Below are 23,768 nucleotides of genomic sequence, written 5' to 3' on the forward strand. Positions count from 1 at the left end.
TTGGCCTCTTGTGCAGATCTCTGTTCTCTTTATGTAGTAGCAGAAAAAAAAAGACTGTTTTACTATTAATTATTGTTCACGTTAGTTTGTTTGTCGGTTACAAATCTGTCTGCTTATATTTGTGTCTTTTGAAAAGTAACACAACACAAATTAACTCAACCAAAATCTCTGTTCTTTGTGATCCTCTCTCTCTATTTGTGGAGCAAATACCGTTGATGGTTCATGCCAGGGAAAGTTTGCCATTTACTTCCAAATCACTCTGTAATACAGCATAGTGGAATAGTTCATGTAAGACAAGTTAAAAGTAAAGATTAAAAGAACAGACGCCAAGTTATATCAAATATGTGGTCATGCGTGGTTACAACACACTGATGTGTCAGTTGCTGATTCAGCTCCATTCACAAAACACCTAGACATCTAAATAAATCTAATTTTACAACAGTATAGTTTATTCGACTCATTTTTAAAGCCTTGCATTTTATGTCGCATGTATTTGTTTGTGTGTCTAATCTTAATAACATAACACTGTTGACAAATGCATGTAATCTGCTGTACTGTACCCAGATGACACAGGACATTAATGTGTGCTAGAAGCTAATTGGAATTGTATTAGGCGTTAATATTTGTTAATATTTCACAGCTAGGTGAATAACTGACGTAATATTGTTGATGTTTAGTGCACAAACCGATTTAATAAATGAAAGTAAAGAGGAACAGTCACTGTAGAAGGTATAAAAACTGAAAGTGAAAGCATAAACTCCAAGAGGACTCTGCAGAGATTTCAGCACCTTGGACAGCATCACTGTGTCTATGCTGAAGCTCACACAAAGAAACTTTTGTTGGGGACACTTTGTAATTTCAACTAGATTAAAAAAAATATATAAATGGAGTGACTTTTCAGTTTTAATAAAAGGAAAGTGTGCGCTGATTTTCAGCATCACACCTTTGTAGATCAGCTTAACCGACAATAACTAGAATGTACCTTTCTGGATATTTGCATAAGCCACTTGACTTGAATCTAGAAAGACAGATTTAGACACGGGAGGTTTGGAGTCCTGCACATCAGTGAGATTATCAGTGAAATGTCATATCCATTGTACACCAATCTCCGGCTGAGAGCAGCCACAGTCCACATGATGCTTTTCTTCAAAATGTGGCAGCACACTGAAACACCTCCGGATGTGTGGACAGAGCTGAGCTGCGGTAATAATCTGAAGGGGTGAACTACAAAACCTCCTGACACGCGGAAAGCATGGGCGCTCCTTTTATTAAATAAGAGCCCAAAGCGCGCTGGAGCATACGCTGCCTACAGGCGGGTGCGTGTGCGCTGTTCTCCGCTTACTAGCCTGTGTGCCTTTAAATGGCGTGTGCTGGTGCTGAGTAGAGGGCGGACCCGGGTGGCGCGCGTGTGCGCGTTTGTGTGTGTGTGCGTGTGTGCGCCTCTTGCCTGCAGCCGCTGCAAGTCGCACCGAGCGAACAGCGGCTTTTGTGGGTATGATGCGCCGTGGTCGACGCACCTGTGAGGAACGATAAACCCAGCCCGGTACCGCCTGGTGCTCACCGCCCCGCCGCTCCGCATCAGCACCGTCACCACCGGAAACACTGCTGCTTTGAAGAGAATTCTGGATTTAAAAAAAAAATAATAATAATTACGTCTCCGTGGAGTTTACAGCTGGATTTTAGCAGTTGGCTACTCTTGGAGGTCTGTGTAACTAAGGTCAGTAGCGTCGTCTTTTTAGTCCAACCTGTTCATGTCACTTGTCCGCATAGTAAAACCTTCTGAATATAGTGTTGTGGGGCAGGAGCATGAGCTTGTTCCAGTGGCAATATGAGGCAGGGAAGGCTCGAGTTTCCACTCCTGGCGGACAGGTATCACGGGACTTGCCACTTTTGCAGGACTTTTCCAGTTTTACGCACCGAAACGGCGAATGTGTCCAGACGGAGGAGGCGTGCGTCTCTTTGAAGGAACAGCGGCGGCAGTGGGACTCAAAATGAGAATTTCTGCCATGTTGGCCTCTAAATTCTCCCGATGGAACAGAGACACAGTGACAGGCGGGTGTAGAATTACCCAGCCCTCCTCACTCCTCCGGTGTTTACTACACGAGTTATCCATTTTTATTTTTATGACGTTATATTTTGGCAAATACAGCCATGTGGCGTTTAAAACGGGCGTTTGTGTTAAATGTGAAGAGAATCAAACCCGAAAAATAAAGACTCGGACCGCGACCCGAAGGATTTCCTTCACCGTGTTTTTTAGGATGATGAATAATAAATAACGTGGACGCCAGGTGTCCGGTTACCACGCATTGTTCTCATCTGCGGCTTCGGGTTAAAATGTCAAACGAATGCACTCTGTCGCCGCGCACACCCCTCTCTCTCTCGGCCCGGTGCACACCGCTAATACACTCTTTAAATATACATGCATATTTTGATGTAACTCGAGCATGACACGCTGTTTGATACATGACCTTCCCCGCTAACGGAGGCGGACGGCGCGCACCGGCAGGCTGCACACTTCCACGCCACGACCATCACATTCCTCCATTATCCCCCCCTTCCCTGTCTGTGTTCAAAAAAATCCAGCTGCTGCTTTCACACACGTTTACCACCTCCATTTCAACAACAACACCCGCTTTTCCTCACCCCCTAAAAGCCACGACATTGTAACAATGACACTGAAAGAGAATAATTACCTAAATTTCTATTTATTAACATTTGCTCGAAATGTGTGGGGAAAAAATAAAACAACGTATTTGAATGCGACATTAGACTGATAATGTACATTGGGGTAGGAAGAGGCAAAATTTTACTAAAGGATTATTATGATGATTTGCATTTTTTCGGTCGGTCCCCCCTCTTAGATCAAATGGCGTCCTCGGGGACAGCAGGGAGGTTGACTGAAATGTGACTGCTCTGCTCCCAATAAACTGCATTTCATGTCGCACGTTGAGCTGACAACTTTTTTTTTTTCCTTCTTAATGAATCCACATTTGAAAAGCCACAGTCTGGGCCTGCGTTTTATAGATCAGGCATAAATCCATTTACTGACGGGAATTTTAATTTAGACGAGCACCTCCTTTTTTTCTCTACACAGTTTGTCATTTCCACTGCGACGAATGAAGAATGCCCCATTTATAGCAAAACTGTCAGTTTTCACTGGAGAAAAGGGACGGGGCCTTATGCGGTGCGCCACAGAAATCCAACTATCTGCGCAAAAATAAGAATCAAGGAGTCCAGGCCTCAATCTGTCCAACGCCTTTTAATACCTACTCGATTGTCTAACACCATCAGCAGCTCCAGATTTAACTGATGTGTAAGAGTCTAAATCGGTGCAAATTCACAAAAGCAAGAGGATGACAATTAGATTTTTTTTTTCTTATTGCTGCAGCGCATATTTCGATGTGTCGGATTTGAGGAGTTAATAGGATTAGACGATTCTTGTGCATTTATGCAGAGGGAATTCCTAATCAGGATTTTTTTTTTTTCGGTCTTCGGAATGGGCGTGACCCAGTCAGAGAATGCGTCTCTTTTCCCTGCAAAAAGGGCCCAAAGGTGTTTCATCACCTGCTCTTAAATCTGCTTAAGACAGTAATTTCCAACATCAAAGTTTGGACAACGAAAACGGCTTATTCTCTCGTTTCATCAAACGATTTTCAACCTTCCTTTTTTTTTTTTTTTTTGTTAAAAAAGAAAGAAAAAAAAAAGCCAACTCATTTTGCTGCATTGCTGGAAATAAAATGGCCAGGCTTGATTAATTATGACCGTGAATGCATCATGACATGACGACTATTAACAGCCATGCAAAATATGGGATATTTAAAAACGTTGATTTTTATCTGAAATTATAAAACGTCTCTTCAGTGAGTGTAAATGTCGCCAGCATGGACGGTGTGTGTTTTCAGAAAAAAAGAAAAAGAAATATATATATATATAACCTCCCCCTCCTCCGGACTGAAATTTCTCGTTTTCTTGTCCCCCTAATTTTAGCTTGGGGTGGGGGTTGTTGGGGGCAGGATGGGGGCTGTTTTGGGTAATTTGGCTGTCCCTTTTTCTTTCTTTCTTTTTTTTTTTTTCTGGTTGGCAGCCGATTAACTGCGCTGACAAATCAGGCGCAAAAAGCCAAGGGCTCTCAAGGTAACACTAATCCCTCTGGGCGGGGAGAGTCAAATATTACGCAGGATTTTGGAGACTGCTCTTTTCTTTATTTTCGTCGTTTTCTGCTTTCAGGCGGCGTTTTGTTCCCCACACTCCTATTGTTTTGTTGCTTTGTTTCCTATAGACTGTTTGCAGGTGAAGTAATGTGTGACGAGGCTGGGCCATTAATGTCCTCAATCCTGCAGGCAATCAAAAATCATCTGCATTACACCCTTTAGACAATATATTAAATAAAACAGAAATCATACGGAAACCTTTCTTTCTCTCTTTTTTTTTTTTTTTTTTTTGCCTCCACATTTATCCAGGTTTTAAAATACCAATTTACACTGTGCAAAATCCTACATAATAATACAAAACAATAAATCCAACGAAAAAGTAATCAAACATAAAGAAAAAAAAAGTCGAGCATAGTGAAAAAGACAGCGTGATGTTATATAAACTGATGGTGGTGGGGGGAAAGTGAGCTATTTGTGGGTGTGTTCACTGGTGGAGTACGTGTAGCGGTGTGTGTGTGTGTGTGTGTAGACGGAAGTGTGTGTAGCCGGTGTAGAGGTGTGTATTCGGGCTTTGGCGCTGCGTATGTGCAAGATTTTCGGTCTGCCTGCAATAATTTGTGGATGGCGTGTATGCAGCAGGCAGCGTCTGTCCTTTAATGGTAAAGGTGTGTATGCAGATATTGGTGTGCTGCACACGTCTGCGTGGTGTCGCTGTGTGTGTGTGTGTGTGTGTGTGTGTGTGTGAGAGAGAGGCTGTGCGGCGTGTTTGTGGGGTGCTGGGTGCTCTCGAACTGGGTGATGTAATGCCGTGAAGGGTGCTGCAGCAGAACCACAGAGCCCAGAGAAGGCGTGTCCTGCCTGCTGAGTAGCTGGATAACAACACGGTGCCCACGCTTCACTGCCGCCAAACCAACGCCACAATAACCCCCCCCCCCCCCCCCCCTCTTCCCTCCGCACCCTATCCACAAACACACATCCACCCTCTCTCACTTTCAGCATCTTTTCTTTTCCATTGCCATGCTGTTTATTAGTCTCTTTTTATTTCTGCATATTTACCGTGGGCAGCACGCAGCCAAATACTTCTTCTTCTTTTCTTGACAAATACTGAATAGTCTTTCAGCAAATACATCTCTTTTTATTTATTTTAAAGGTTTCTGCAGTGTTGCCGATCCCCTCCTGATAAATGTGCTTCTGTCTTTTAAAATCTCCTGCGTGGGAGTTGAGTGAAAAGGTGCAGGGGCGTCATCCCTTTCAGCAGTTTAGACACATTAATATTTTAATAATAGTAATAATGTTTTCCATTGTCACCATTCACTCTTTCCTGTTAAATAGACAAAGCTGTCTACCAATGAAATCATTTTGTCAGCCGAGAAAGCAACATAGGCCCACCTCTGATATTAAATGCACTGAGCAGATTTTGACACCCTCCTGTTTTAAAAACAACGTGCAAATGGAAGCATTTGTTCTTGTATCTTGGCAGGTGATGGATGGATTGATTATGATGTACCTTTCACAGTGTTTGTTAGGTATCTGAGTTACTGCAGTAGGACGAAAACGGCGGCACTGTCTGTATAGTACCCATAAACAGTGTCTCAATAGCTTTCCTTACTACACCACAGTGTAATGAAACAGTGTTTCACCGTCGTGCACACTACATTAAAGAATGCTATTCAAATCACCCACCTCTACTTTCCTTAACAGAAGAATTGTGGCCAGACATATAGGTATGAGCTTAAAATGGTGGCTCAGTGCTATACTGTGTAGCCTGGGAGGTTTGTGGCTGACTGGAAGTGTGTGTTTGCAATGTGACGAAGAGGAGGAGGAGGAGAAGGAGGAGGAGGAGGAGGAAGAGGAAGAGTAGTGTCTGGGTGTTTCATGAGATGCATGAGTGGGAGTGGATGAGGTGGAACATCCCTCCCTCTCTGTCACTGTTTCCTCTCATCTTTCCTTCTGCCGTCTCTCCTCCTCCCCTCCCACTGTCAGGATACATGTCCTGGTCAAATGATTTTGGAGTGTACCACTGCAGCAGCAGCAGCAGCGGAGACGGGCAAAAGAGAACGGCACCTCTTTTAATCCGGTGCGAGAGGTTAACGGCAGCGCCAGCGTCTGTGTGCACATTTGGAAGGCCTCACACTGTGTGTAACAAGCACATCAGAAAAATAGCAGCCTGTCCTTTGAGATGTTATCGGTGCGGCGTGGAGGACATTTTGTCACTGCGTCTGGACGGCGTTACTGCGTGTGCGTTTTTGTTCGACGAGTGCACGATCAGGGCACCTGCTGTAAAATTACTGGCAAGTGGCATCCATTTAAACACAAGGGGCCTACCGGTGGGCTGCTTTTATTTGCATTCATACACGCGCACGCGCCCTCCATCCCAGTTTGTGTGGCTGTTAATAGGATCCAGAGTGCTGCTGCCTTTTGTCAGTGGGTGTATGTGGACTTGTCCCTGTGGGGTTCGTCAAAGGAGCCTTTCACCGAGAACAATGATCCATGCCGTTTAGCCTTTTAACCCCTGACGCTCCTCACACTGCAACAAAAGGCAAACACACGCGCAGACACACACACAGACGCACACACACAGAAGCGCAATGAAAATGACGCCAGAACAAGTAAGCATTTGTAAACATGAGTGTACAGTGTTTATGCTCTTATGTGTGAATGCGGCGTACGAGAGCACGTGTCTAGGCCAAGGTAGTGGTCAGGTCAGTTATATTATTTTTGACTGAAGTTGCAGAAAGTTGATGTCATGCACCAGCTTCTGCACCGTGATAAAAAAAAATAACAATAATTAACACCACACAAAAAAGTCAGCAAACAAAAAAGGAAAATGTATTTTAAATATCACAAATAGAATATCAACCAATTCAAATTATGTTTGCAGCATAGAAGTCAGATTTTAAATATTTGACAATTGGTATTACACCTATAAACAAACAGCGCTCCAGAATGCCAATTAATCATGATGCATTTAACAATCATGTAGAATCCTAATGCATGGTGCAGTGTGTGTAGCTGTGGTTAGGGAGGAACCGCGCTGATGTCTGGCCTGGGCGCCATTGATTGACTGATATCTTTCATTTAATAGACTGCTGATAAGCTGCTCAGTATGTATAGATCTAACCCAGAGGCACTAAAGGGAAGGCTCTGCCGAGGTTAGATAGTGGCCACAATAGAGAAAAATAATGAGAAAAATATCTCTAATGTGTGAATCTGGACTGTTTGAAATAATAAAAAAACATATATACATATTTAAAATGGTTAAATAAAAATAGATTTGTTTTAGTTTTGTGTGATTTTAATTATTATTAATAATACTAATTTCTTTTATTATAATTGTCTTATAATAATGCTAATTGTACATATTTACCTTCAATGCAATACACTGATTGTACATTAATACAAATATATTTTAAACATATATTATGTGTGTGTCATCTTAGCTGAAACATTAAGTTTTAAATAATGCTAAATGCTTGTCCATGGCTCTCAGTATGTTATGTATTGAGTGTAGATGTAAAGCACATAATGATGATGGAGCACCGAATGGTGAGTGGCTGTTAGAATTTTTGTCGGTGATGGTTGCCAAAAGCACCTGCATGGTCAGAGTCACGGTAAGGTGACTCCTTACGTCAGTATGGGTAAACTCACTGAGATGGAATCCCCCATTTAATCATTAGTGTTAGCATTAGCAGCAATGAACATGTGAAACGTGTATTAAAGTTCTAATGTGTTTCTCTGGAAATAAAGAAAAAGTTACTCTCATTTCAACAGAATAATAATTAATAAATATTGTAAATACATAATAATAGTTTTTACTATTTGCAACAATAGAATAGAACTGTAGACCAGAGTGGAAAACAATAGAGCGGCCTGGCACAGCAGATTGTGTGTACTGATGTGGTTCATGTCAGAACATCATCACAGGCCTCTTGCAAGGATATGTCAGAGCATAATCAGGGTTTATGGTGCAAGTCTAAAACCTCTCTGCTTCTCATATCAAACCATATTCTGGCAGATAAAAAACTAAAAAATGTTAGACCTGTTGGAAATTGACATTGTGACAATAATTAAGAATCCAATCACTCTGCAGACAGCTGCAGAATGGAAAAATGTACAAAGTTCCTCATTTTGCTGGACCCACCTCGATAATCTATAAGAAAGCAGCCTTGTCTAAATTTCACTTCAGTGATGAGAAATGCAATAACGGCTTATTTTTAAGGCTCACAACTTAACTTACCACATGTAATATTGCCACTACAGCTGTCATCTGTCTAAAACATTGGTTCCTAGTCAACAAGTACAATTTAGAAATGTCCAATAAATCATTTCAACATATGAATGTTATACAGTGGCATTCACTGACCAGCATTTGCTCCTTAGTTACTAATGGCCCTCATGCATTCTATTTATGGTGAGCTGTGCTGTGGGCAGACGCTGTTAAATGTCACAAATGGCTTTCTTAACAACAGGACAGCATGATAAGTGGCACAGTGTACCTCATGTACAGGACTGGACTGATGCAGTTGAGAGGAGAGAGGTTTCAGGATGACCCCCGTTGGCTCTGCCACCATGCAGGATTACAGTGTCACAGGTCAGCAGGATTATACTGGGTTAGGAGGGCACATGTAAAATGCAAGGCTAAGGATTCCTCAGCACAGTTTTAGTGGCGAGACTTGGCCCGTACAAAGTGGTCATTAGAAACTACCACCTGTTTGATCCTTCTGTTGGACTGAGCCCTGTGTCCCAAAGGCGTTCACAGGGTCAAAATGATCTGTGCGCCTCTGGTAGTCCATGGTCTAAAATCATTGTAGCATAGGTTTGTTTAGCAGGGCCCTTTTAAGACTTGTGTTCTAGTGTTAGTCATGTCTGCCAGAGCTACACTGGTTTCTGAGTCTTAATATGAGAGGCTTAAACAGGCTTTGTTCTATGGTGATACATCGACGTGCTACCTTGTTTGCCTTGTTGTCATGGAAATGTATCACTTCAGTAATGTGATCGATTAAGGCTTAGTTGTTCATTCTTTCTTTCTTTTTTTGTTTTGCTACATCCTGACTACTCTTGCACCTCCTGACGAAATGGCACCCAGTGTCCTGGCTGAATATCAGAGTCTCACTGGTACAGTGTTTGTCCTAGTATGGTGCAATCATGTGTTATAGGTCCAGTCAGTTCAATTTAAGGGATCTGTTGGAAGAAACGGACTAAGGTTATTTTATTTCTATAGTAATCCAGTATGGACTAACCAAACACAGATCTAGTGCGTCCATTTTTATGTCATAATGGCTGCCACCTTAGTTTCTCCAACTGGAAAGGGTAGGGAGAGGGAGAGGTATTCTATTGAATGCAATCAGCAAAGTTTTAAATTTAAGATTTCGAGCCACATCAGAATTTGTCAAAGTAAGTGTATGATACTTTACACAACAAACAGACACTTACTTTCTCTCTCTGTGGATATCATAGGAAATACTGTGGGACACTATACAAAATATTGGAGAAATGTGTTTTGAGTTTATAATGTTGAGCTGATCATTTGCAAAATAGATATAAATCCGCGTTGCTGTAAGCCCTGAAGTGTGCACTGTAAGTTGTGGAATAGGAGGAAGAAATTCTTTATTCGCATAACTGAATCTGGTTAAAACTAATACTAATTCATGCCACGGAAGAGTAGTTCAGAATCATTGTAAGTGTCACAAAACATTCTAATGAAAAAATCAGACTCCTCAGGGGTGCCAGTGGATGTCCCTGGCAGGAGTAGATTATTAACTCTGAGAACACGTGCTTCTTCCTGGCTGAGCTAGCCCCTAGAATCAGCTGTGCTGTGACATAATGGCATTATGTGATACAATGAAACAGTATTCCCTTTCATAGTAATCCCTGACCCTTCTGAGTTCAGTTTATTTCAATACAAAACCCTCACATATTCTGTATAATTAAAGGATATGTCTGCACTAGCATGGGTAATCTTTAATTTCCAATGCTCTTCTGCATGAGTTTTCATTATCATGTTAGAACATCCTGAAATGCTGTTCCTGAAAGCACTGGGTACTGAATTGTGTCTTAATGTGAAGTGGAAGTGGTGTATACTGACCATATACTGTAGAACAAACAGACGATGTGTCTCCACTTCCTTCCATTTGTCATACTGACTGTAGAATTCTGGGAATATGGGCGGTGCCATCTTGCAAGTAGAGCTACATTATCAATGACCCACACTTCTGCTAGCCTTACCGTTGTGTGGGTTTGATTAATACTGCACTCTGCGCTACCTTCACCAGTTATAAACACATTTTGTAGATTGTACTTATTATTCTAATAACTCACTATCATGGAGGAGGTAGGACTTATGACCAATGCTGCAGCCGCTGACTCCACTCCACTGCTTTGGCTTCACTTTTGAGTAGCTATCATGGCCATGTCCACTTTATTTTACTACAGTACTATGTTGACCAGGCTTTGTATTATAAGAACATATCAGTATGTGGATAGATTTCAGTCACTCATAATTATAAGCTAACATATGACGTATGAGTGCTAACACAACGTATTTTGTGGTGTTGGTGTTTCTTCAAGCTATGTAATTTTGATGAAGGACCATCTACCCTGTCCTTAGCCCTGACACTAACCATCCCATTTCATTTAACAAGTATTTCTACCAAGGCTGTCAAAAGATAAAATATTTAATCGCAAAAAAAAAATCAGTCACTTGTTCTGTCCATAACTCTGTTGACATTAAATGCAACTTTGGTCTTGTCCATCGGGCTGGTGTCTTTATCCATTTCTGCTTGTTTCTGTTCGCTTTCTCCTTCTACTTCTTTAGGAATTTTTGGCAGTTTTGACAGTACAGCGCATAATACTGCCCTCCGCAGGGTAAAGTTATTTACTACAACCACACTTCAGATTCTGCTTGCTATCCACAGCGTGTTATTGCTGCCCTGAGTGCTTCCGGATATCCCAAATTACAGTCTGGACTGAGGTCATAATAACAGTAATTAACAGTTGCAACAGTTAAAATTACCAACAGTAATAACTTGTGTGTTAAAAAGTGAACGGTGTCAAAAAGAAATTTGCGTTGATGTGTTCACTTTGGAAACTGTGTTTTATACACAATTCAGTGACACAATGTAGGAGATTCAGCAGCAGCAGACAGATGTTTCAACATGAAATTATGTAAAATATTTGGTCAGTGCGTGTCATTCTAACGCTTAGACGCCAAAAATATATGGGTGGAAATGTAGTCTGCTTTCGCTTTGTAAAAACACAATACTACATAGGACTACATAGAAAATACATTCTCAGTTAACATTTTTTCTGATATGTTGAATTGACACCAAAAAGTTTAAATGTAATATTTTTACTCTGATAAAATTATATGTTATAAAGGGTATTTTTTTTCTACTTTACTAAAATAGAAAAAAATACTATTTTTATTAAATATATAATATTTAGACACTGGATATAGCATCGGTACCTGCATGTGTTTTTTCCGTGCCACTTATTATTCAACAAGATTCAGCAGAAAGCTGTCTCTCCGGGGCTGGTCATCAGATAAAGGCAGTCTGCCTGGCTGACTGATAGTCATGCACTGCCATGAGAATAATGAGACTAATTTACCCAGCAGATGACCGATAGCTCCAAACAACCTTTGTGGAGGAGAGAAAAATGCAGCAATTTCACAGGCACTTTTATTCTGGATTGATGTCTGCCAGCAGCACTGTACATTTTAGCTGTGACCAGTCCAGTAAAATAAGGTTAACCTCTTCTTTCTAAGAAACTGTACGTGCAATCCAACAGGGCTGTTTTTACTCCTAATTATACTGACATTATGCCCTTAGTATTTTTGAGTATTTTAGGAGGTTATGAACCTGCCTGGAGGTTTTTAATGTGTGGGTTTTTCTACATTTTTGAAATCCTGTCTACAGCTGTTCTGGCAACAAAACAGACTGACTGGCATATTTCACCTCAATATGTACTCAACAGCTTAGTGCAAATGATTGCAAGGAGCAATACACCAATGTTAAATTACTCTGATACAAATTACATATCACAAAAATGTTACTTTTCTAAAACAGGAAAAAATGTGATGCATGCACTGTTTGATCATGTCTGTCAATAATTTATTTTGTGTGTATGTAGTAAAAGCAACAGGATTATTTACTCAAGGGAGGTAACCGTACTTTACTGGAATATATAGTGGGATTATCATAAGCTAAACTGTCCAGTAGTGTACAGTTAAAGGTAGGTAATAAACAGGATTTTAAGATTGCTGATGTGTCAACAATAATAAATTCTGAGTACAAAAGTACAATAAAGAATTATATAAAGCAATTACACCTTTGAACAGACACCAATGATTATAAATGGAGCATTTTCTCATTTCATGGCAGTAATGTTACTATTATGTGAGTTAGAATAGTAACATAATTGCATGGACATGATGATAAATTTATAGCTGTAAAGGCCAAAGGCATGGGGAACTTGAGCAAATGCACTTCATGACTTTGTTGCTTCATACTTACTTAAGCAATGTAAACATGCTTAGGCTTCATGGTAATATGTACTGTAACTTCTAAATTAAATCTGACGTATGGCATGTGTTGCTACGATGGCTTTAGGTGCAGGAAAGCACTCCCGGATGCCCGGATGTGTTGTGGTGTTAGTAAAATCAATGCTGATGGACTCATTGTAACCGTCTGCCTCTCTTTTTCAGACAGTGATGGAACTGAGAGAGACCCGTGGATCCCTTGTCAGCGCCACTGGCCACTGGACAAAATGAAGGAGGAAATTCCACTCGCCCTGATATCCAAAGTCCATTCCATCAGACCTTACGCCACAAGTCTTGATTTTATCTGCTCTGAAGAGTAGAAAAAACATTTTAAAACCTCTCCTCCTCCTGTTGTTGGCCCTCTCTTTAACGCCTAAACGGAAACAACGATTTTTACGATCACTGCCCTGAAGCTACTGGACAATTTATCGTGATTTACCTTAAGACTGTTAACCACAAAGACTGTTCTCCTACTATTACCCTTTTCCCTTTAAAAACATATTTTTATAAGAAATATATATATCTGAATATATATCCGTGCACAAATTGCGGATAAAACTGTGGATTCACTGGAATTCCAACTAAGCAACCTAAGATTTCCATCTAATTGAATTCCCCTTGAAGACTTTCTTGGAATAACACATTATTTGCAGCTATGGATCTTGTAGGTTTTTCTATCAGGCTGCAAGTGTTCCTCAGCACATGTCTGGGATTGGAATTTTTAGGTACACCAGGTCAGTGGGCACGCTACCTCCGCTGGGATGCCAGCACTCGCGGCGACCTCAGCTTCCAGTTTAAAACAGAGGCCTCAGAGGCGCTGCTGCTGTACTTTGATGATGGAGGTTACTGTGACTTTCTGCAGCTCTCCGTGGTGGAGGGCCGACTGCAGCTACGCTTTAGCATCGACTGTGCTGAGACCACCATTGTGTCCGACAGGCGGGTAGATGATGGCAGCTGGCACTTCGCCACTCTGAGCAGGTATAACCTGCGTACAGTGCTGGTACTGGATGGCCAGGCCAAAGCAGATGAAGTGCAGCCTCAGCGCCAGTTCATGAAAATAGTCAGCGACCTGTTCCTGGGTGGAGTGCCTCAGGATATCCGTAATGGTGCACTTACATTGCCTACGGTGCGAAACATGCAGCCCTTCAGGGGCACAATTACAGACCTCAAATATGGCATCTCACAGCCCCTGTTCCTGGGAAGCCTTAAGGTGCCCTTGGAGTCAGAAGGATGGTGCACCGTGAACCCATGTGAGAATGGTGGTACGTGCACGGTGGTGGATGGAGAGCCCTTCTGCGACTGCTCCAAAACAGAATACAAGGGCCGCTTCTGCAGTGAAGGTAACACACACATTTAAATCTAACATTGCTGTCATTCATCCTGCTCAACTGTGAAACAGACCAATTCTGTTAAAGATTGTTGACACTGGTTCAAATAGGTTTTGGCTTTGCTGAGTTTTCTTTCCCATTTGGAGAACTGCTCCAGTTCAGCTGGGACAGGGAACTGCTGATTTCATCTGTGCAGTTTGAATTAATTTGTTACTTTCCAGGAATGTTAAAGACCACCGCCATGACCTTGAAGGCTGGAGTGTTTGTCACATTACATGGCTTTTTATCTCTCTAGGCTCTAGGACGGTTTCTGCTATTATACCCTGTATCATGGTATCAGAGGTGTGTGTGTGTGTGTGTGTGTGTGTGTGGGCGTGAGTGTGTGACAGAGCTATAAAATCAGAAAGCTAATCTAAGCACAGTTAGCCAGTGAGGCACAGGTTAATGGCATTAGTCCTGCAGGCAGTGATAAGGACGCCTTTAGAGAGAATGGGGCCTGCTGAGCTCCTTTTCTCCCCCCAATCACAAGATGGCAGGTGTTTTATATCGCATCCCTTTGTGCTGAGAATTTTGCCAGAGCTGTGTTTCAATTGCTCTACAGCTGGATCTACCCAGACTAAAATGGATTTCTATTTAAAGAAAGCCCTTACTTATTTCCCCCCTCTGCAGGCCAAATAAAAGGCACTTTCATTTGCTTTATGCTGAATCTTCCTGGCATTTGATAAATCCTGAGTTCACAATATTCTGTGATAATGCCAGTTTTGTTGGGGTGATTGTGAACATGCAGTCAGCGCATGAAATGGATCCTTCTTTTTTTTTTTTTTTTTTTACCTTGTGTCCTCTGAACAAACTCTTTGCATGTACTTAATTATTCACAATCAATACACATTATTTAGGCTTTCCAAACCAGCGGCTTCCAGCAGCTGAGGAGACACAATAATCTAACTCCTTATAAGATAATCAATACCACTTAGATGAGAAAGTCACAGAGTTCCCTTTTCCAGTGTAATTAATTCAAATCAGAGCTCATTTGTTTGAATATATCTGTTCAACTGTTTTTCCTCCATCTTTGACTTCCGAGCGCTTCTCTTAACCTCTCACAAATATGGAATTTACATCCCATTTGGGCTGACGCCAAATCCCCAGCACACAGACAAAGGACCACGGAATCTGGAATTTAAAGATTAGGTTTTTTTTTTTTTTTTTTATCTATCTCTGGGGTTGGGGGAGGTGTCAGGGCTTTTCCTTTCCTCTGTGTCTTGGTCCTGGCTGAGCTGCTTTGCTATTGCTCAGCTGATTGAATGTGTGGCATTTAACTGACATGGTGGGCTCTGAGGGTAGAAATGTTTGTGCGTCAGTTCCTGCCTTTCAGTTGTCTTTCACTGCATGCATGAGAAAAAGCTGGAGACGAGCCTGTGTGTAAAGTGTTAAAGAAAATCTGCATGCTTAGTCATGACATCAGGCGGTGGAGTGACTGCAGCTGCTCGCTGCTGTCTGACATCGACCATGGAAGCCAAGCTTCTTTCTCAGACCCCTTATACACACGGGTCTCACCATTTGTTCTATCCATGAACAACGTCCCAGTCTAAGGACGGTAGTTTCGCAGTGGTGTGTGTCCTCCTGCTCGTAGTAGTCCATACCACCAGGTGGGCATGACAGTCCTGTCTGAGCCATGTCTACTGTCCTCCTTCAGTATATGGAGAGGATGCAAACATTTGATTTAAATTATTTTCAAAATCATTACATACTTTTGCTGGTAGAATAGAAAATGATCATGAGCTCACCCATATGAATATAACTAGTGCTCTGTACACATCTTCTATTAAGACAGTGCTGCAGACATCTTCTTACTCTCAGCTGATGGAGCTGAGTTTGTCCTGTTTGTAGGCTGATGGAGCCAACATACACCACTGTGAAAAGGCCTTCAGTTCAGGACAGGTCAGAGTGTTCGTTACACCCGTTACATTACAACATAGATAACAACCAGGGTCATTGGAATATTAAAATGTTTGCTGCAGAGGTTTCATATAATATTGCGTAATGTGAGCACATTGTATGGTTTATTTTCAGGAAACTGTGAACATAATTTTCACATGAAGTTTGCTTTTTGACATTATAAAAATAAACCTTTTCAGTCTTACAGGATTACTAAAGTGTATACATCTCCTGTGGAAATATGGGAATCACCCTTTAAGTGTGTGATAAACTGTGTATGGGGAGACTCAGTATCACATCTGGTCAATAAAAATGAGGCTTCTCTTGTGTATTGTGGCATGGTTTGAGTTGACACTTAATAAACCAAATGTTATAGTTTATAAAAAAAAAAATGGCACTGTGGGAGAGTTTGACCCACGGTCCTCCAACATATTTAGTTATTGTCCTCTGGGGAACATGAATATCCACAGCAAATGTAATTCAAACAGAATACTGTATCCATAAAATGTACAAAATAGAATGTAAAAGTTCCTGAATGTTACAGATTTCGCATCATACATTTTACAAGGGGCACTTTTTTTTTTAACACTGTGTGACTTTACACATGACCTCTCTGAAACAATTTATTCCAGGAACAAATTCCGTATTCTATATTATGAAACTAACATTTTGAACTCGTTTAGCAGAGAGTTGTTGGACATTTGGTGTTTGAGGTCTAAAGTCTGTAGGTACTACTACCTTCTCTCTCTCCTGCTTCCTCATCATCTCTATTTAGCTCCTCAGTACTGTGATGCATGGCTCTGCGAGGCATCGACGTGAGGGCACTGATGACCCATGTAGGCTGATAGGCTGCTTTTCCCAACCTTGATTTGCAGCCTCCACGTTGGGAACCGTTCCCATTGTTGATTTATGTCTGGCTCTCCCTCTCTTGCCTATCTGCATGGCTGCCTTCTGCAAGGCAGTGATATGTGAGGAGAAGCAGAGGGCTCAAGCAGCCCTGAGAGAATTTAGATTAGTGATTGTTAAGGGATAAATAACATGCTTAATGAGGCTGGCTGAGGTGAATTTGTGGATTGTCTGCCTTTTGATTACATCAGGTGGAGAATATGTCGCAACTGAAAGACAGCAAAACACGACTTTCAACTTTTTTTTTCTAACACAAACATGAAAAATATCCCAGAAAGTAAAGGATGTGAAGGGAAACAGCTATACAGAATCTTCTATCTTCCTTTGCTGTCACTTCGCAAAGACACAAACAAATGACTTTACATCATTTGGACGAACTGTCACATAGATCATTAAATAAATTCATCTAAATGTAATAATTCAAAAACATTTTAGACTTGTTAGCATATTGTTTAAATATATGTGCATTAAGGTTTAAATATAATGAAATTATACGAAGGAGATGTGTACGTGATAGACGGTGTTATTTTGATGTAAATAAGAAGAAAATGTGATATGGATATTTCCGCATGGCACACACTTCCTGTACTCCGTGCTGTGTTTGTGTAGTGTGTTTGAGTGTTACACACCCTCTCAGCGCTGACAAAAAGGAAAAAGATGGCTACAGAAAAGTTGCCTTGGTTTAAAGTAAGTAACAATAGTGCTAGTGTTAGCAACTACTTTCAGAGCAAATTAGCCGACAGAGCCGTCTGGTCAAAGGTAATAAGAGAAGTTACAAGGGATTTGCAAGGGCTGCCAGAAGAATGCCAGATTTAGACAAATGAAACTGACTCTGATGTACCCCATTCCTAGCTGCCAGCATTCAATTCAAAAAACGTTCCAGCACAGTGAATCATGATATAAAGCAGCAGACCACAACAAATGAGCCTCTGTTGTTACACTACCAAACAGACGACAGACAATTTGTGAGTGAATAGTAGACATTTAAGAGACCGGAAGGTTGTCTTTAGTGAGGATACTACTGACTCAATATATGATATTGTCAGGTGACTGTCTGACGTCCACGACTGGAATGCAGACTAACTGGAATCATCACAAACTGGCATGAGAGGTGCTCTGCCCAGGATGAAAGGCTTTTCAGTTGTTTAAAACTAATTAAAACTGCCAAAAAAAAAATCATCTGCATCATCTACGAGGCATCAGTGAATTTGTGAGATGAGGTGTCTGTGTCTGTCTCTCTCCAAAGGATACTAAAAAAGATAAAACCCTCTCCAACTACAGCTTGTTCACCCTGCTGCTGTCTGGCAAGCAATACCTGAGATATCTTTGGCTGTACCACCAGACCTCACAACCTTTTCTTTCCTCCAGTTGTGTGATTATCAATATTCCTCCTCCACACCTACTTTACTTTACTTTCTGTGAGTAGCATAGAGTAGCAACATCTCCACCTGTTGGCTTGCACAATGGCAAGGAAGTAAAATCTCTAAACGCTAGCTCATTTTGTCAGAATTGCTCAACTTGTCCAACCCCATAATTCTGCTCATTAAATTATTGGTTCTAGAGTCAGTGCAGCATGGTCTGAGATTTAAAGCAGCAGCCACCAATCCATTAAATAATCTGGGCATGGCAAGAGGAATGCTTTTAACAGAAAAAGCACTGCTCACCTAACTTACCAGATCTCTACAGTTGATACCACATCAACCTGTGAGTTTGGCTTCTTCACGTAGAAGCCGCATAATTGTTGCCAGCCAAGTGTGAGCTATCTTATAACCAGAAGAGTAGAACCAGTTGTGGAGATCTGGACTAATGATTGGGGGCAAAGAACAAAAAAATGGTGGCATTTTCACAACATTTTTAACATTTAAGTGAGGAGAGAAGCCACAGCAGTGAGTGCAGTGAGTGGAGGAAAGTGGCTTAAACAGAATCGTGTGCACTGTACACTTGATTGTCTCTCTCAGATTTGTTTTACGAGAGACGTCCCTGTCAGATGTAGCCTTAGGAGGATTCAGCATTTCACATGCAAAAAATGTTTGTTGTATTTGAAATTGACACCACAAAAAAGGCAGCCATGCACATTCAAGACATCTGCTGGGGTTAAAGAGACGTCACACAGAAGAATAAATGGCCTCTGATAGAAAAAAGATAAATGAGAAAATGAGAAAAACAAAAAATAATTAAATCAAAATAAGACAGCTCTTCAATAGTATGGATCAAGTTCCTTACCTCAGGAAATGTCATATGAATGAAGAAGCACATATTATTCTCTATTGACAGCTACAGCAATAGATTACAGCTACAAAAATGAAATAAGAAAAGTTAACGCTATATGTGGTCCCTCAATTGGTTGACCTCTCTGTAGTATACTATAATTGGCTGTGTGTTTTGTGTGGACTCAGTATAAAACACAATGGAAGAAAACAAGTCCTGGATATTTGACGTAACACATACCTCCTCTGACGATGATAGTGATGTGAGAGTGGCTAATTTAATATTTTTTTTAATCAGTGTCTTGGTGACTTTTTAAATTACTTAGATTTTGTTTGACACTCTGCTCTCAGCTCTCTTTATGAATTACCCTCTAGACCAAGACATATTAGTGTTATCTGATCTGGGGCCGCTGTTGGGAGTATCACATTATTTTTCTGCCTTCCACAACCGTTCGTTTCAGGTTTGGTTAGGTACAACCACAAAAAAACAAAACAAAAAAACAGTTAATTAAAACAGACAGTGTTTGATTAAATGATTCCTACATGTGAAGTATCCATCATGAGGACTAGTGATGAATGGATACAGGAAATATGTATACAAGAAACTATAGTCAGCATTTCATTTTCCCGTCACATCAGTCTGTTGAGAAATGAGAAAACACATGCTCTTTGCTCTGTGGAGCCCTCTCAGCACAGTGCTGCCATCACCCAGCCGACGGTCCATCGGCTGTACGCCTTTGACACCCCAACATGAGCAGATGGTTTCTGCAACCCTCCCTAGCTGTTTCTCCAGCTGCCCGTATGTCCGTACCAACATGAATGGTAGCTGCTGGTGAAACCAGCCAGTGGAGGAGATTTCATGGCTGTCAGAGTGATGGTGGTGAAAACAATAATAATCGAGCCCTCAGCACTGTGATGACTCAATCCTTTAGCCCATGGAATTGTGCATGTGTGCGTGTGTGTGTGTGCGCATATTGTACATAACTACTGCTTTACCTTCCATGTTTATAACGTCCAGAAAAACAGTTAAGCCAGAAGCGATGAAAGAAAGCAGATTTTGAAATACCTCATTAATCACTGTGCTCTCCCATTTTATCCAGCACATCATGAATCATCCCTTTAAGTAATCCACTTTGAGCTCTAATCCCCCGCTATCCTGGTCTCACCTTTTGGGTATTGAATTAAACGAGAGAGTCATACTCTTACTCTTAGATTATGTGTCTACTGATGAATAAATAAGTTTGTCAAAGAGCTGGTGAGTCACCCCCAAGAATGTTGGTCTGTTTGAAATTCATGAAGAGGAATTTTATAAGGGGCAAGCTGGAGGATATAAAAAATGTTTCAAAGGTCCCCGTGGCAGTCCTAATATTGAGTTAAATGCTAGCAAGTGTCCCACTGGAAATTGTACCTGTGAGTGTTTGATTGGTTTGTTGACTCACACCTTTATTAAATATTTATGCGATCCCATGCTCCTCTAGACACACACGCACGCACACACACACACACACACACACACACACACACACACACACACACACACACACACACACACACACACACCAAGGCCTGATGATGGAAGGAGGCCCAATACAGGGGAAGGAAATTGTCAAAGGAAGTAGGTCAAGATAGAGAACAAAATGATAGAGCAGCAGCAAGGGCAAGTGAATACAGCTGATCATTGCATCAGGAGACCGGGACAGATAGATTAGTCAGAAAGACCAACTAGAGTGGGACAGAAGACTGAGAGATGAATCTTTTAATCTATTCCCTTTTTGGATCTTCCCCCCTCCTGCCGGTCAAACCTATACTGTAGGAAATTGAACTTGTCTTGTTGGGCAGTTAAACCTGCCACTGTTTAGACCATGTATATATATATATATATATAAAAAAAATAAGAACATAGAAATTAGATCATTCTGCGCAACTACCTCAGGTCCAGCAAATAGCATCAGTGCAGAATATAGTGTGTCTTTTCTTTTGCTAGGCAGGGTGGAACGGTAGCCCCTTTGATTCAGAAGAACTGCAAATAATGTATCCATTTTTATTCACTATTGACAGCGATTAAACTGTAGTTGTCAAAGAAACAACTTGGTACATTACTGTTGGTGCTGATACAAACAAGATGTCAGTTAGTGAGCTTTAAAGGTCCTGGTGGCTATGCTTTAGAAATTTTGTACAGTTCCTCGAACGGCCACTTTAGTCAATTCCAATAGACCTACATGTTCACACGCCCAGCTTAACCAAAACGCAAACACGTTTACAGCCTTATATACCCAATTTCCTGCTTTTTAGGGCAAGCTTTCTCACAAGATAGGCCTAAATAAGGGTGTGGCTGATTTTTAGAGGCAGGGTATATTATGGGTCCCTAGCTAGCCTTGGCATCACAAACGCAGCCCAACTCACACTCCACCTCTCTGGATGTGCTGAGTCTTTATTTACGCTAAGCAAGGCAAGTGCCCGTGTGACTGATCAATAAGTGAAATGGACTTAAGGCTGAGATGACAGTGACAGGATGGCACTACTACAAAAACAGTCAGTGTGAAGAAACTACACACACTCCTTCATGTCACTCTTTTTATCTGCCATTGTATTTTCATCTATCTGTGCGCGTGTGTGTGTGTATGCACATACACGCTGTCCTAATCTGCTTTAATCTCCTTCTGCCAAGAGTGTTCCTCTTCTGTGGTTATTTGAGAGAATAGTTCAGTGGCATGGAAATCAAAAACAAATCAACGGCTTCATAAAAGACACAAAGGAATTGAAGCTTTAGCGAGATTATCCCAGCACAAACACACGCACGCAAGCGCACACTCTTTCTCTCCCTGGTGACCACTGGCCCGCTTTTTGCGTGTAAGAGCGCAGCTGACAGTCTCCAGTTTAAACTGAATTAATATCTAATGCATATGAGATTGACTTCCATCTGCTTGTGTTCACATTAACACCCTAACATGCCCAATTAATCCACGCTAAGAACATTTAATGCATCTCAAGTTAATTACCTGCAATACTTCATTTTCCAGTTACTTCATTTCTGTGAGTGGCCTAACTAAATAAGGCCACTCAATAGTCAAAGAACTGCATTGGATTTGATGAGGGACATGATCTGGTTTTGCTTTCTAAGCTGCCAAGGCCCGTGGAAGTTATCAGCTCACTGATCTGTCCTCTGTAAGAGTGAAAGAATATGGCATCAGCATTTGCATGATTCCCTGAAGATGAGCTCACAATTTTCCAATTTTCCAGTCTTATAATGTCATTGTAAGGCCAATAAATCTTTCTGCTGTGTTATTTTGTCTTATGACACATTTAAATCACTGAGTTTGCAAATTAGTATTTTATTGTATGTATTTCTAAACAGTGCAATTATGTCACCACTACTGCGTCTGTGTCTTCCATTTTTTTTAAGATCCTGTTAAAAAAAGAACTGTGACTAGAGTTATGCACTGAAATTTAAACACATATGTTCGCATATGAGAGTTGGTATAGTTGTAGCACATGTTGTTTCCTGAATAAAAGGCACATTGTCCTAAAAATAGATAATTATTGCTATTACTTTGGGTGTTCACACAAATAACAATTTTACACTTTTACCATAGCATCATTTTCATTTTCTCATTGGAGGAGTTTGGTAGCAGAACCAGCTTTAGAAGTGGATACAATTGACAAACGCCTCAATAAGGTCCTATTTCAGAGACTTTTGCTGTGAATATTCATTGAATCCCCTGGGTCTAACTTTATCCATGCAGCTGCTCTGAGAGTTACATAATCATCATATGGCATTTAACCTAACATGTTGATCGGTTGGCCACATTACAGCCTCTGTAATCTTTTTTTCACTTTTATTCCATTTACAGGTTGTTTTATTCTCTTTATAATTTAGCAACAGTACCTGTGTATGCTGATAAAATCATATCCACTGGATGATAATGGAAAGCTTACAAGTCTGTGTGATGAGATGCCTTTTGCTTCTATTGAATATTTCTCTTTGGATTTCATATAACGGGAGTGGTTTCTAACCAAATGTTACTGCTTTGGCTCCTGATTGCCAAAATCCTCTGCATTGTGAAGGACATGCAAATGGCCGTGCGCACTGCCAGCCCTCTGTATGGACCATGAAGTGTATGATCATTTGCATGATAGCAAACATGCAAGTATTAAGTGTGTTTCTAATCTTGGCTTTCTTTGCTTGTTTTCTCTGTCTCTTTGTACTCCAGAGGTCAGCAACAATATGCCAGGTGAGTCTGAGTGAAAACCTGTGAAGCTTTGTATAGATGCAGATTTTAATTTGTACTGCTGCAATGCAAACTTTTTATGGGCTTGCTGACAGACTTTAGGCTTTAAGAGAGCATACTCTACATTCTAAGCAGGACAGATAAAAATGATTTAGATAAATAGTACATGCAATTAATTACAGCTTAATTACAAATATATATACTATTTCTGCACCAAATTGTATTCTTTCATCTTTTAAACTTTTGGGAATTTCCCATACAAAGAAGCTCAGCTATCAGAGATGAGACTTGATGCTTTAACTCTGACGTGTATACTCTCTCTCTCTATATATATACGTATATATGTATATATACACTTAGTGATGGGTTCTTGTTTGCTGCAATAGATTATTTAACTTGAACTAAAAATATCATATCCTCATATCCATTAAAGCAGCAAGTTCTTCAGAACAATCAATCAAACTAAAAATTAT

The 23,768-nt window shown here is 40.8% G+C and overlaps 1 protein-coding gene across 1 annotated transcript; it reads left to right on the forward strand.

Annotated features, from left to right (window-relative positions):
* Positions 1-13,345: 13,345 nt before the first annotated feature.
* Positions 13,346-14,960, forward strand: LOC311505697 (neurexin-3a-like; the record flags this gene model as incomplete). Its single annotated transcript, XM_084569398.1, has 1 exon — positions 13,346-14,960. The coding sequence occupies one exon, from the start codon at positions 13,346-13,348 to the stop codon at positions 14,045-14,047; it is 702 nt and encodes a 233-aa protein (XP_084425524.1). The 3' UTR covers positions 14,048-14,960.
* Between the last annotated feature and the right edge of the window lie 8,808 nt (positions 14,961-23,768).

Source organism: Chelon labrosus, assembly GCF_963514085.1.
Source record: "Chelon labrosus genome assembly, chromosome: 20".
NCBI classification, from domain to species: domain Eukaryota; kingdom Metazoa; phylum Chordata; class Actinopteri; order Mugiliformes; family Mugilidae; genus Chelon; species Chelon labrosus.